Source organism: Manacus candei, unplaced genomic scaffold (assembly GCF_025592945.1).
Source record: "Manacus candei isolate 608988 ecotype Guabito, Panama unplaced genomic scaffold, ASM2559294v1 h1tg000008l, whole genome shotgun sequence".
NCBI classification, from domain to species: domain Eukaryota; kingdom Metazoa; phylum Chordata; class Aves; order Passeriformes; family Pipridae; genus Manacus; species Manacus candei.
Window position 1 is genome coordinate 29545756 of NW_026138056.1, and position 15020 is coordinate 29560775.

General features: G+C 40.1%; 1 protein-coding gene across 5 annotated transcripts in view; it reads right to left on the minus strand.

Annotated features, from left to right (window-relative positions):
• Positions 1 to 15020, minus strand: part of ZNF704 (zinc finger protein 704) — a 130456-nt gene that overhangs the window by 58072 nt on the left and 57364 nt on the right. For all 5 annotated transcript variants that reach the window (XR_007900282.1, XM_051770289.1, XM_051770280.1 and 2 more), the window contains exons 3-5: positions 9208 to 9311; positions 4893 to 5125; positions 1182 to 1282 (exon numbers count right to left, since the gene is read on the minus strand). Coding sequence is in view for 4 of the 5 variants with exons in the window: in XM_051770289.1 (XP_051626249.1) it covers positions 1182 to 1282; positions 4893 to 5125; positions 9208 to 9311 (438 nt within the window). In the remaining variant the exon portion in view is untranslated. The remainder of the gene's footprint in view (positions 1 to 1181; positions 1283 to 4892; positions 5126 to 9207; positions 9312 to 15020) is intronic.

Sequence of the window (15020 nt, forward strand, 5' to 3'; positions counted from 1 at the left end):
TCAGTTGCAAACTAAACCTCTGAAACAAACTTGTATCCTAAAAGATTCATTTGCCTTTGCTTCTAGTCCAAGTAACTTAGCCATGCATCCTGGTTTTGGCTGAACAGTTAATTTTCTTCTGAGTAGCTGGTACAGTGCTGTCTTTTGGATTTTGGATGAGAATAATGTTGATGCTGAGCAGTGCTTACTTTTCAGTGAAGGACTTTTCAGTTTCCTGTGCTCTGACAGTGAGCAGGGGCACAAGAAGGCAGGAGGGAGCACAGCCAGGACAGCTGAGCTGAACTGACCGAAGGAATATTCCATACCATAGAATGTTGTGTTCAGTATATAAACTGGGGGGAGTTGGCTGGGAGCCACCAGTTGCTGTTTGGGGATGGGCTAGGCATTGGTCAGTGGGTGGTGAGCAACTGTATTGAGCATTATTTGTTTCTTTTCAGTTTTATTCCTCTCTCTCTCCTTTTCATTACAATTATTATCATAACCATAATTAGTATTATGAATATTATCTTTAATGTTATTAGTTTGTGGAGTTTTTTTTCAATCATTAAACTGTTCCTATCTCAACCCATGAGGTTTATTTTTTTTCCTTCGATTCTCCTTCCCATAAGAGAAGGAAGAAGATAGTGAGTAAGCAGCTGCACAGTACTTAGTAGCCAGCTGGGGTCAAACCATTACAACATGGAATTGTGGCTCATGTTTTTTTTTTTCAGGTTTCTTAGGTGCTTTGTGGTTTTGAGGGTTTTTTTGGCATTCATTTTTTTTGGTTTTGCATCAATTCAACTCAGAACTGGCGCAAGCATCTGACCTGATGTGAAACAAAGCTGGAAAGTATTCATGCAAGACCCTGAAACATGTCTTCTGCACAGCGTCATCCCAGATGTGATGTGCAAACAGCACGTACCATGTAAATGCCACTGAGCTGTGAGGCTGATAGGGATGTGCAGTGTGATCTAGAGCTGTATTTGACCTTTCAGAAAAGTTCACAGAACTTCAGGAAAGGAAGTCCCTCACTGTTGGAATAAGTGCTCATTTGCCTTGACCCACTACTCCACCAATTCCTCAGAAACCTAGGGATATGAAACAGAAAAGCCACGGACAATCCAGTTCATCTCCCCAGCCAAGTGCAATTGCTCCCCTGCCAGACCAAATCCTTTAGACTTCCGAAGAGACTGCTCTCTTACCCAAGGTGAATGGTCCGTATGTGTTTCTGAATCCCTGCAGCTGTGCTCAGTACCTTCCCACAGTTTTTCCACAGGCATTTGAACATCACCTTCATGGAGTTCTGAAAATTATGAGTAAATCATGGTTAGATGTATGGAAGTTGTATGGATATTAGGAAATATTTCTTCACTGAAAGGGGTTGGCAGCATCAGAACAGGTTGCCTAGGGAAATGGTTGAGTCACCAGCCCTGGAAGTATTTAAAAGACGTGTTGATGTATTGCCTGGGGACATGATTTAGTGCTGGACTTGGCAGTGTTGGATTAACAGCTGGGCTTGATGATCTTAAAGGTCTTTTCTAACCTAAACAATTCTGTGATTCTATAATTCTATGAAGATAAAAGAAAAACCAAACCACCTAAAACAGATAAACAGTTACCAAACACTGTGAAGGTTCTTCCAAATTTGTGATGATCTAAGAGTCTCTGTTGAGTGTGTCACCCTACTGAATTCCACAGAATCCCAGTGAAAAGCTGCAGGAGCAGCTTGTGACAAAACTTTACCTCTCTTCATTCATTGGCAAAGTTTTTCATTTTAAGTTCCAGTTTGTCTCCCCACTAAAGGAGGTAGCTGATATAAAACTTTCTACACTTCTTTCAAAAAAAGAAAACTGATGAGGACTTCTCTCTGAATGCAAAGCACCTTCTTAAATTCAGGTCTTTCTAAAGCAAGCTCTTATAAATGTTTCCACTCATGGAATTTGCAAAATACAAAAAATATTGTGCCAGAAAACCATAGCTTTAGCTTCTGCTATGTCAATATTCACCCATAATCTGGAAAAAACTGCTTTTACTGCATTCAGAAGCTGCTGCTATGCTTATTCAGACAAGGGAATGAGAAGCCATCAAGCAGTGTTCACCATGTAAAAGAAAAAAAATGTGCATAATCTCATTTTAATATTCTTTTGATATTCTTTAATATAACTTCATTGATCTAAACTGAGTTATCACTGATTTAGAGCACAGCCAACAAGGTTATAAGCATCCCAATCTTAGATGTTTTGAAGACTGGAGAAAACCAGCCTTAATGTAAAGCACAGTGCGTGGTAACAACACAAATGTTGCAGAACTCTGTAGATATTTAAAAGCTAATTTTACTCGAAAATGAAACCAATTTTGTACTTTTTAAATTTAAAAAAATCTAAATAGTTTATACTTCTCAAAAATAATTTTCTCTATTATTACAGAACACATTATTAACACAAGGAAGAGCTTCAAAATATAGTATTATTATTATGTAATTTTAGTTACATGTAAGATTAGGTAAATGTCTTGAACAAAAGTTGACTTGGTGCTTTCTTCAGTTTGAACCCTTTGGAACTGCATGTCAGTTGATGGTTTCAGCATTTGCTAGAAAGATGATGGCTAGAATATAACTTACAAAAAATAATCTCAGCTGATGGGCTTTCTAAAATATAAGTTGATTGCAGTAACATGTTCTCATAGTTACTTCTCAGTCTAACATCTGTTTGAAAGTATAGTTGCTAAGGGATTTGGGACTTGAGGTACTCGATCACACGGTTTATATGAAAAATATCTACTTTGGCATAAAATTGCAAAATTCCACCTCTATTCTTTTATTTGATATTACAACTATCATTCAAATAGATACAGAATTCTTTTTTCCCCTCCAATTAAATACAATCTATCTAACAATTCTGACCGACACTTTTCTTACTTTTATAATATAATACTGAATACTACTATCAGCTCAAAATCACACAACCAACCACCAACTATGGCAACAAGATGAAGGCCATGCTTATCATTTAGGTTTTAGGAATTCCAGTGTGACATCACAAACACCCTGTGCATCTTTATGAACACAACATGGTTTAACATCCATCCCCAGTTTGAGGGTAAGACCATTTTCTTAGTTTCACTGTGGTTTTGATGCCATAAGGTCCTTAACTGTCAGTGTTAGGAGTTTGCAAAAACCAGTGTATTTTAACATAGTCAAGTGAGAGTTCACTGAGTAGAAATAAAGAACAAACCCTGTGCTTCAATTTCTGACTAGTTCAAAAATTGCCTATTCAGGTTTAATGTTTTATTTAAGAAAATAATGGAACATAAACGGTTTGGTGAGGAATAACTACATTAGTGGAAACTTTTAAGCAAACAACTTTCTTAAGGGGAAGTGCCTCCTAACATGACATTTTCCAAACACGAAATGGAAGAAACTTTAATGAGTAAAAGTAAGGTTACCAATCACTCTATTTACAGGCTTATTCCTTCTGACTTTTGCAGCCCTGAAGAAGAAATAACCTGAACATATTTATTTCAGCTTCTAAAGGTGCAAAGTTGTACTTAGATCAAGTATTCTGCTGTGGCCAGAATAAAAAAACCTGCAGGAAAGTAAGTTTATTTATAAAACCAAGTTTGGCATGGAATGTTATTGTTTATCTACATAAAATATTTGCCATACAAAGCAAAATCCCTGTGAACTAGAACAGATAGTGTAATAGACCTATGGTGGGTACATAAATAGAAATATTTGAAAGCAACTTAAAAAACAGTAAAGATGGCAGCTGCAAACCCATCTGTCTCATCACAGCTGAGCAGTGAGAATGATGTGACTACGATGAACGTTAACCGAGAAGCAGAAGGCAAACCAGCACACTTCTGCACCCCTACTCTCCTGTCCCATATGCCCCCAAATCATCTCTGTCTTTAGTTTAACAATCAGCTATAACTTCTAATTTATCATAACAGAGGTGTCCTCCAAAATACTTTTCCTTCTTAGCAAGACACACAAACATTTTAAAATTCTCTCCCACGATCAAGGGAAGAACAGCGTGGGTCAGCAAATAAGCAACTTCTGGAGCAAAAGGATAAATCTGAACAGGTTTAAACAATCATTAAAACTTCTTCCTGCTGGTGATGAAGCAATTAACTGTCTCAGACTGAGCCAGAAACAAATTCACTAAGGGGAATAATTTCTCTGTTTTTTCTCTTTACAAAAAGTCCTTTTTCATCTTGGTATGTAAAAATCTGTCCCGTTGTGTTGGGAGGGATGGAAACTTGGACTAGTGCCATCTCTTTGTTTTCTTTTTCTTCCAGAGGAGCTTGCTTGCTAGCATAAGAGTGCTTTTTGGGGTTAGTTTTGGACCCTTTTTTTTATTTTACATTGTGTTTTATTTAGTCTGCTTTTGCACTCTGAGGATAAATTTGGCCAATGCTAATACTGTATCAAAAGCCATCAAGTTGAGCTCTCTCTCTCCTTCTTTCACTCCATATGTTTGTGCAGAGAAAGCTTCACAGTATTAAGGTATCTGACATGCTGTCAGACAAACAGCACTTCCAGAGAACAAGGAGTATTAAGGTCATATCCAGTTTTTGTGATGACATATAAGGCTGCCTGTTGCATCCTGCACACAGAGGATTTGTCAAAGTAGGACAGAAATCCCATGAATGGCCAGAGGCAACACCTTCTGGAAATTACTCTAGTGTTTCCTGAGCAGGAGGCTCTGTAGAACCTCACCATCTGGCAGGAAATATGTGGTGCTGATGGCAGCATGTGTGTGCAGGAGGTGACCAGGTTGAATGAGACACAGTGCCTAGGCTAAGTACCTATGTTGAATACACATACAGAGCTACTGGGTGATTTCTCACAACAAAATAAGCCTATCAACAGCCTGTCTGCCCATGGGCATGGAATTTAACATAAGGCTAACCTTTCTCTTCCTAGGAATGGGTTCATCGAAGAGAAGGTTGCTTGTTTCACCTTCATCAATACCATCATCTGGCTGGGAAGGTGTCCGAAAAGTTTTGAAGCTATCAGCTGACAGAGGTGGAGATGGGGTGGATGGGTTGGACTGGTCACTGGGAGCATTCCAGCTCCAGTATCCACTGCTGCTGGTACTAGAAGGCACAAATCCTCCTTCTTTCCAAGATCCATTCAGGGATTCTGTCAAGAAACAACAACAACCGTCATTACGAGAGCATCACTGTTTTAGGGCTAAGGAGCTCTTTTTTCTAAGGCTTAGATGCCATGTTGGTAATTAACTGTACGTTTAATAAAGGAAAGCGAAAGCATTGGATGTAGAGAGGACAACCATATCTATCCCACTGCACACAAATTACATATTCCACATTTGATTTTTCCTTTTTTATTAAAAAACCCCTCAAAGTAAAAGGAAATGCCGGGTTTGGAAAAATAACCTGTTCTGGAGCATAAACAGCAATAAACAGTCAGATATTGCATGCATGATTAAAGGAGAACATTTAAATTGATCTTTAGAGGTCCCTGCAAACCCAAACTATTCTATGATTCTAAATACAACCTCAACTTTTAACAGGAACACGTGACTGTAATGGTCATGAGAGCAAGCTCCACATAGCCAAAAGGAAAGGGGACATACACTCTGAGCCCCAGAACACTAAGCAGATCTGCAAAAACATGATCTTCATCCCAGTATTAAAACACGAAAGAAAACCGTAATTACACTCTGTCATCTCATCATCTCTCAGTACACACGCCTCTGCCTACATGAGGCGGTACGTACCCCTTGGGATGCCCCATCTTCTTTATACAGGTGTGTTGATATGCATTTAGTTTCAGAACTGGAACATACAGACACTGGATCACCTCCACACCTACTCACTGGAGGAAGTGCCTCCTCACGGCAGCAGCTCCCCTGACATGAGGAGGCAGGCAGATACTCTAACGAATAGATTACACTCTACAGCACTGTGGGTGGGAGTAACAGCACTGCTTGTGCAGTGTGAGGCACAGCTTGAGCCATGCTTCATGTGCTGAGGTCTTCAGGCATTAGACATTGGCATGCCACTCTTCCCAGCCCTTAAAGGGCTTTTGGCAGGAGAGGAGTATGTAGGTCATCAGCTCAGCAAAGGCATGGCCTGAGCACATCCAGTGGTGCAGCCACAGGCAGCTCTGCCAGAAGCCCCAGGTTCTTACCGGGCTTGAGCACATGCGAATGGATGGTTTAGGTGTGGCTTCTCGCTAACTCAGGCATTGGAAGCTGTTCCCAATGACACTGTAGTGCCTGAGCATTGTGCAATACCTGACTTAGGAGCTGTTAAGCAAATAACTTCTTATCTGTTTATGAAACAATAGTTAAGTGTGAGACTAGTCTTTTCAAGCCAGTGCCTGCCTTTAAGAGTTCTGCAGAAGTCACTCCTTCACTCCTTCTCAATGTCTTACAGGTAAGTTAACTAATGATATCAGCAAGAAAGTAAGCTATCAAAAGCTTACCCCAAAACCAACGAATTTTTGGTTTTTTCCTCCTAATTCAGTTGGTTTTGGATGAAATCCTAAATCATTAACATCAGCTGCTCACAAAAGAGAATGCAGTGCCCCCTTGAGCAGGCAGCAGCCAAGTCCCGGAGTTACTGATTTACTGAGCAGGGCCACTCCGCATAAACTGGATCAACCCTCCCCCTCTACCCCTCCAATTCCTCTTTGAAAAAGGACATATAGATTTCCAGTAGCTAATAAGTTAACATATAAAACTGTCATGTTTTGGCTCATGATTACAGCCTTCATGTGACTGTAATGAAGGTGGGTTTTGTTTCTTATAAGTATTTGTACTTCAGTCTTGTGCCAAAGCCAAGAAATACATCTGGTATCAACTTGTGACCTTAGCATAGCTTAAAATTTCCATTTCTTAAGAAAAACAAAGGAAACAGCACTCTTTCAACTACTACTTTCTGATATATTTATGGTGGTACTTTGTATTCTCAGGGTTTAACAGCTTCTCCTCACCTTGCTGAGAAAGAGATGCAAATCAAGAACATTTTTAAAGTAGTATGGAAAAGGCTGAATGAGGTTGACAACAGCAAAAAACCCTAAACACTGGTTCTCATTAATACTAACAAATCTGTCAATGTGAAGAAGATTAAAATAAAAATAAATGCAACTTACTCTTATTTTGGGGCTCTTTTCACATTGCTGGAGTTGCGTGAAAGAGAACCAGACCAAATATTACTCAGCTGCAGGGAAACAAGGGCCAAACTCTGATCCAGTTTACATGGGTGATCATCCCCAATAATTCCAGCACAGATCTGCCTTTAATATTAATGCTAATGTTATTTTTTTTAATGCTAGGAAAAATTCCATTTGTTTAAAGAAATGTTTCTTTAATTACACTGCTCCTAACCGGCCTTTTTTGGAAAAGCATGTAGAAAGAACTAATTGTTAGTACATTTGTTGCTCATATTAGTAGGATCAGAGCCTAGCCTTGCAACACCAAATGAGCTTTATATTATCAAGTGTTTACACTTTTATTTAAGTCCATAGTACGTCTTAGTTAGTCAGGCGAAACTAAGATATTCAGGGAAAAGGTGCCCAACTACAGCTTCAAAATCTTGTCTGTGACTACTTGAAAACATGTGAATTACTTTTTCAGGCTAGTCTTCCCAGATTTTGGGAAACAAGCAGACAAGCTGTGTGAAGAAATATCAAAGAGCACTCAGAATATACCAAGAAATATCAAAGGTAGCTAACAGCCACCATTTACCTATTAGCAATTCAAAAGGCTTGTTGGGAAGCTGAGGTGCACTGCTGTTCCTGACAAGTGTCAGCTGCTCAGACTGTCTGAGGTGGCAAGTACTGCCTTACCCACAGCAGAGCAGCTCCCCGGGCCCAGGGATGCAGCAGGGGACAAATCCCTGCCTGGCACATCAGCACAGATCCATCTTCCGCTGTGGTTTTGTCTGTGAGCTGAGCAGCTGGAGAGCAGGTGTGTTTTTATCCTTCTGTTGGCCTCCCCCAGGGGCTGGCAACCTCCTGCCCTGAAGCAGGACAGTCACTGGGGATGTCACTGATGGAGGTTTCCCAGGGCTCCTCAGAGCAGTGGTACTCCATGAACAGTTCTGGTTTTCAACACTGGAAAGCACACAAACAAGAGCCACGAGTGTTCATGGCTAGAATTCCAGCTAAATGGATAAAACTTACATTTTCTGGAAATAAATGGAAAAGTCACAGTGTTTGTTTAAAAATGTTTAAAGATGTGACATTTGGTATGAATTCTTTTTAAGAACATCATTCAGTGGATTGCCTGAAGAAATATAAAGACTACATCCCTCTTAATTTGCATCTCTAAGTATTCCTCAGTCTTCCAGTTATTTACAGAAGGGCATCCAGTGTCTATTTAGCAGGGTAAGTTAAAAGAAGAGCCAGTGTCACACAAACAATGGTGAGGTATCTTAACAAGGGTGTCCTAATTGAAATTATTCCTTAAAATAGAACACTTGAAAATTTATTGTTAACTCCAGTCAATCTTGCACAGATTAATTATATTTAATTATCAATCTCTTTATTACCAAGAACTTTTTATATTTATTTTTATTTGTGTGTCTTCTGCTATACTATAAATGAAGTAGTCTTTAAAGGGGTTACAGATCTGATGGAAGACATCAGGGAGTTACAAAGAGCACAGGAATTGAGGGTCTAATCGTGCATCTGCAGAAGCAGATCTGTTGCTGTACAGATTGCTAGTGCTTGGCCTTTCAGCCAAGTGCTTTGCCTCACTGTGGTTTGGGGTAAAATATGATCTGATTTCCATGGAGTGGAGGACAAGAACAACTGCTATCACACTTACTGGATATGGCACTTGAGGACATGGTTCAGTGGTGAACATGGTGGAGGTTGATGGTTGGACTTGGTGATCTCAGAGGTCTTTCCCAACCTTAACCATTCTACAATTCTAAGATTCTATATGTGCAAATACAAACAAGATCTTCAGAAAATTAGTGTTTCAGTAAGGTCAGGATATCTTACACAGTGCTCATATACCATTTATGGAATGGGGCATCTCCCATTTCATAAACTGGAGCAGCTCTAGTTACAGGAAAGATTTCATTTCCAACAATGCTGCACCAGAGACTTTGACGAGGTTTGACGAGTATGAACCCCAGCATACCAGAAGACAGCCTTTGTTCTCCACCATGGCCACAAGTCCTGGATGCAAATCCCAAAATGAACGGTCCTGGCACCCCTCCCCTCAGCCCCTGGCTCCGAAGGCTTACCATTGGGTCGGACAGGAGGGCTGCGGACCAAAGGGCTGGTGGATAAACTGGTGAGTACCATGGCTGCTGTTACTTTATCCATGTCCAGTTCTTCTGAAGACTTTCTGAAACACAGTGAGTGGGAGGCAGGAAACACATCAGCAAATATTTAACTTTTTTTAATGTTTTCTTTTTAGTTTTTTTTAATACCAGCCCAAACCCTAAGCCAGCACAGCACAGTAACAAAAACAAGCTGCTGCGCAGAGTTCTCAAAGCTTCAGTCTTCTGGCAACCTGAGCATATCAAGTGGCTACTATAAGCAAACTAGCTCAGTAAATAGGAAAGGAAGTGGTAAAAGAGAATACATCTTTGTATAAATTCTTGGGATTACTGTGACCCTCTGTAACTTTAACTTTGTTCTTCATTTTTCAGAATTTCAGCTATTCATATTCTTAGAGCTAAGTGTATATACTTAAGGTGGGTTTCGTTTTCTTGGATGAAGACACAGAGATGCAAAGCTGGATAAGATTAGTAGCAACATTAATAACATAGACTACTCTCTGTAGGGTGAGGAAGAACTATGAACTGGAACTAAGGGATGTGAGTCTCTTGCTTCTGCTTAATGCTATTAACCTTTCCCTACTTTCTCCAAAAGACTGATCCTAAATTTTTCCCCGTCAGACTATAAACCAATTATTTCAAATAATTAGGAAACTGGCATAAAAACCAGGCAGGCGCAGCAAGGGTGGGAGAGAGAGAGGGGGAAGATTTTTTTTGTGGGTGTGATGGGCACCTGAGCCATCAGCACAGCGGGAAGAGAGGGGCCCTCTCTTAGCTGGGAACCTGGATAAGTCAGAGCAGAGGACATGGGGAATGGGTAATAAGGAGGGCAGCCAGCTTTCCAGGGGAGGGAGGAGAAGATGTGGACAGCAGACAATCCCATCAGGGACCAGGCTTCAGTGACCCATTGCTCAAGGAGTCATATTTTTATTAAGACAATGAAGGATTTTGTCTGTAAAAATTATATATTCCCCCCCCCAAGAGTAACTCTCTTCCTTACAATGCAAAATTTCTGACGAGTGAATGTACCAAAATAAAACTATTAAGCTCACTAGGTTTGGCAGACTTTTGCTTTCCATCCTTGTGGGATTTCCACCTTGCGGGTAGAATCAAAGCAGACAGCTTCTTGTAACCATTTGCTTTTGAATACATGACTGATTGTCCAAAACCATCTTTTCATTTTGTATAGGTCAAGTTAATTTTGTTCTTACAAAAGGACACTTTCCCCCCTCTATGCTGCAATGTGGGGTTTCTCGAATTGCACCTGTGCCTTGCCAGGAGCTCTATTTAACCAGTAAGGTTGAGTCCAATTTAAAGCCCAATATAAGAAGTGGCCAGCTATCTGATGTTTCCCACCAACTGCTGATTGGTAAGTCACCAAGAGGAACAGGACATGCTGGGCACACTCTCTTTTCTAGAATCCTATCTCAACCACCAGGGGGAAGGCTTATTAACTGGAAACTACACTGCAGTCAAAGCCTGTTGATATTTTAGTGAGCAAACCTCGAACTGTCCATGAAACAGTTCACAGCTGCTTTCTGGCTGATGCAAGGACCCAACACAGATGCTGATGAACACTTTCCCATGCCACACAACAGCTTAGCTCTCCTGACTGTCTTTTGCAACACATCAGTGTCTGGAACCAAAACGCTGATGATGGTTCCTGCTGCATTATCATTATATCCGTAGAAAGCTTCTTTTCCCTCAGCCAAGGCTTTTGCAAAGAGCACAGCAGCCATATGGTCATCATCAAGTACTGGAAAGGTCTCGGATATCTGCTATAATCAACTGAGACTTGAATATGTCACCCATCAGGTCCTCATGCCTGCAGAGGAATATTCCACTCAGAATGCCAAACTCCTCTGGGCTCAGAACACCCTTCCTCAGGGATGACATTGAGAAGGCTTCTGAAAACCAGCCCTGCCACATGATTTTCCAATTACCTAACATCCCAGTATGAAAATCCACTTTCTGAGAAAGATTCAGTGTCTCTGTAGTCCATTCCTGCCAAACTACACCAATTGTCCCTACACCTTTATCCAGCTATGGATGAACCACTAATATCTGCACTTCTGCAAGACAGGAGGACAAAATGAGCGTAAGTTCCTGATATGCTGCAGAAGCTGATCCCCAGTGTTTGCAATCAGCCTTCCATCTAGGCTCTTCTGTGTGTGTGGCAACAGGGACTAACCTGCTCTTCATCCAGGCCTCTGCAGAACTGCAAAATCACACCACAGCAGATGACGCAAGTGTTTCCCTAGTTGATGTCGAGATGTCAGAGTCTAGACCCGGACCTAATCCCAAAGTTTGCCAAGTAGTCTATAAATTTAACTTCTTCTAGCTCTTTCGTACTGATTTTTTTTCTCCCCTCTACAATGACAAGCACTGCTGCTCTGAAAAACTAACCCTTGCGCCAAATAATTTTGCTATGTCCCAAAATTGTCAGCATTGGCATCTGTGCCTAAGGTGAAAGTTTTCACAGACAAACAAAGGACAGGAACAGTCATGACAATTCTTGCCATTTCTAGCCATGCTAAACCACACTCTTGCAGTTACTGGAATGCTTTTTTCTACCTAATCCAATTTAACAGGCTAACAGCCCAAATAAAACAAACTTTGGACTTCTTCTCTGTCCATTTTGAATCATGGTCATTTTTACTACTTCTAGCTCCTCAGCTACATCTAGCACACAAGGAATGCTGCTCTCATGCTTCTCAGCCACAAGATTTTAGCAGCTACAAGTTCTGGCTTATGTGACTCTGCTCCTAAACACATTTTTACAGTTTGGCTCATAAATGTAAACACACATATTTCATATATCACTCAGCCAGTACTGTTGCAGCAGCAGCAGCCTTCTTCAAGACATAGGCAAAGCGTAAAACTGAAGACAGGAACCACTTAAGCCATCTGCATTTAGTCAACATCACATGTGAGTTGATGCCTTAAGACTGCCCCAGTATTTTCCAGCTTTCTCTGCTGGAAAGCTGAACCTGCATACAGCTGTTAAACAGTATTTGCACTGAGAGAGGAGAATAACTCATTCGTTACACACAGATTGCTCATAAACCATTTATCCCACCATTGCTGAGGCAATTTTCTGTGGACTGAAGTTATAACCCCTGATGTTGCTTATATTGTTATTAGGTGTAATGAAATTTAAATAAGTTGTAAGATCTTCTACTACATTAGCTGTGAAGATTTCTTCTTTCCTCCAATCCCACATCTGAGTCTCCAAAAAGCCATCTCCCAAAATCTTGATGGATGTGCTTGTGTCAACCCAGTCTGCATTTGAGATCAAACAGTTCTGGATCCTTTATTTTCAACTTTTTGTAAATCCAAATACCTGCCAATAGCTGAATTACAATCAATCACCTGATATATAAGCAGCAGAAGTTCCAGGACCCTGGGGACAAACCTTTTATCACCACTCCACGTCTCTCAGCTTCATGTCTCCCTGCTTCCCCAGTAGGTAGAATGATTTCACTTGATCCCTACAATACCCTAATCTATCCAGCCTGGCCTTTCAAAGAGTCCTTTTCTTTAACAGCCAAGCCCAAACTAAACTTAGTTACTACACTTACTCTTGCTCAATCCTTTCCTTGGTTTTGCTGATGAATTTACTACTTTTTTGATAATTTATCAATGTTAAGAAACCATCACATACTCCTCAGTCAAAGCTTTCTACAAGGAAAGGCTGGGTTTAAGCTCTAAAAGATGAGAAAAAGAGAGTCCAAGACAAGCCCAAGGCTATGCAAGTGCCCCAAGCCAACACAATATCCAATCTCCTACTGTCCCATTTCCTCTGCCTGCTCCTGGCCACTGTGACTTCCACGCTCCCTACTAAGTGTTATTCCCATCTGGACACACCTACATCACACTTCCATATTTTCTTCTCTATCAGCCACATCATCATCTGTGTTGGGAACCTTTTTTCAAACCTGCTCTCAAAAAAATCTTTAGAAATACACATTTTATTCTAGTTTTTTAAGTCTTTAGTCTATAATTTATTAATTGTCTGCCTTAGATCAAACAGCCTGCAGTTTTTCCTCTTAGAAAAACTGCATCTTAAGTCAGTACTTTTCTCAAGCATATTTTAAAGGTCCTGGAGAATATTCTTAGAGCAGAGAAACTGGCAGGGGAAGCAGGTGTTTTTGATAAAATTGACCTTACTCAAAATGACACTTAAGTTCATTTGAAGCAAAGAAAAAATAAAAAACAAATTCATTTTCCCTGTCCACAACTCCAAAGCTTTCAGTTAATTCCCTGACCAGAAACCTCTGACTCCAGTGCAGCAAAGCTCAAAGCAACCAGGCACAGTTCACTGTATAGAAAGTGCTTTCCTACACTCTGGAGCTGCCCCAACACGGTGGGAATGCAGACCAGGCAGCGTTTCTTCACCAGGGCTCTTCTCCCACCAAGACAAGGAGAGGGACAGCAGCATCCTGCAGCTGGCAGGACCAGGCTGCATGGGGATAGAAACTGCAGCACCAGCACACGAGCGCAAGGGGAAGGGAAAGGAAAAGACATTTCCAATTACTTCAAGTGGATGTTGACTACAAAAGTCGATGGTCACAGATTCAACCTTCTTCTCTAGAATCACATACCCCTGCTTTCCAGCACCGTTGAGCTTGCCTTTCCTTAACCTACTCTCTAAACAATAACCACCTGAAGCTCATATGCTCTAAACATTCAGACTTATTAAAAGGCTTATATTTTCCTTTGTCTTGGCAGAGGCACATGCTTACCTATTTCTTACTACTATCCTCACCAGAGGGACATGGTAAAAAAAAAAATAAAAAATTGACTAGGATTGATAAGGACAGAGGCAGCCAAGCACAAAAATGCTATTATGCTATGTTAGCTGGCTACTGTCCTCCACTCAAAAATCAGCTTATGACAGTGGTTCACAAAACATCTGGACCTTTTGTTAAGGAAGTACCCTATAAATATGTGTGTGTTAATATGCTACAACTAGGACAAAATAACAGTATATTTAAATATCTATTTATATCTCCCTCCCATGCTTATATGTGCTAAAGTCTCATAGATATCTCTGAAGTCTGAATCTGATCATTTGATTACAGCCATATCACACTGATACTGTCATACTGAGCACTGCATTAATAATGATTGATGAACATGTTGCTACAGGCTTTTATACACCAAAAATATGAATCATCATATAAGTAATCAGTGCAAACAGTGTACTAGTAATAACAGAAATGCTTCTAAAAGACATAAAAATCCTAAATTACATTCTACGGGTAAAAAAAAAATATTTTTTTCTTCAATTCATCATTACTAGCAAAACCAACATCCTAACAAAGAACCAGCAAGAAAAAACATGTTTGTGGCTGTGACTCCATATATCTAAAGTAATTACAACCACTCTTCTGTACTAAGCAAAGATCTACATCATGCTGCAAAATATTAATCCATAAAATACTTTACGTTTACAACAACACTTGGTTATCATCTAAGAACTCAAAATATTGACAGTACAGATAAATAAATGATCTTACTTGTTGCTCTTATGTTTGGTTGCTGATTATGGAGATTAAAAATTACCCATTTGCCAAAGATAAAAACTACAGAGAGAATGATCCATATAAGCAGTCCAAGGTCCTCAGCATTCTTTTCACCGTAACTTTTTGAAATAAAGCAAAAAGCAAAGGGAAATATTTTCAAATACTATATTAAATCAGTATAGTACTGTAATGATAATTACTATTTGCACATTTAAGAAGAGAACTGGTGTTTGATATCTGAAGTGG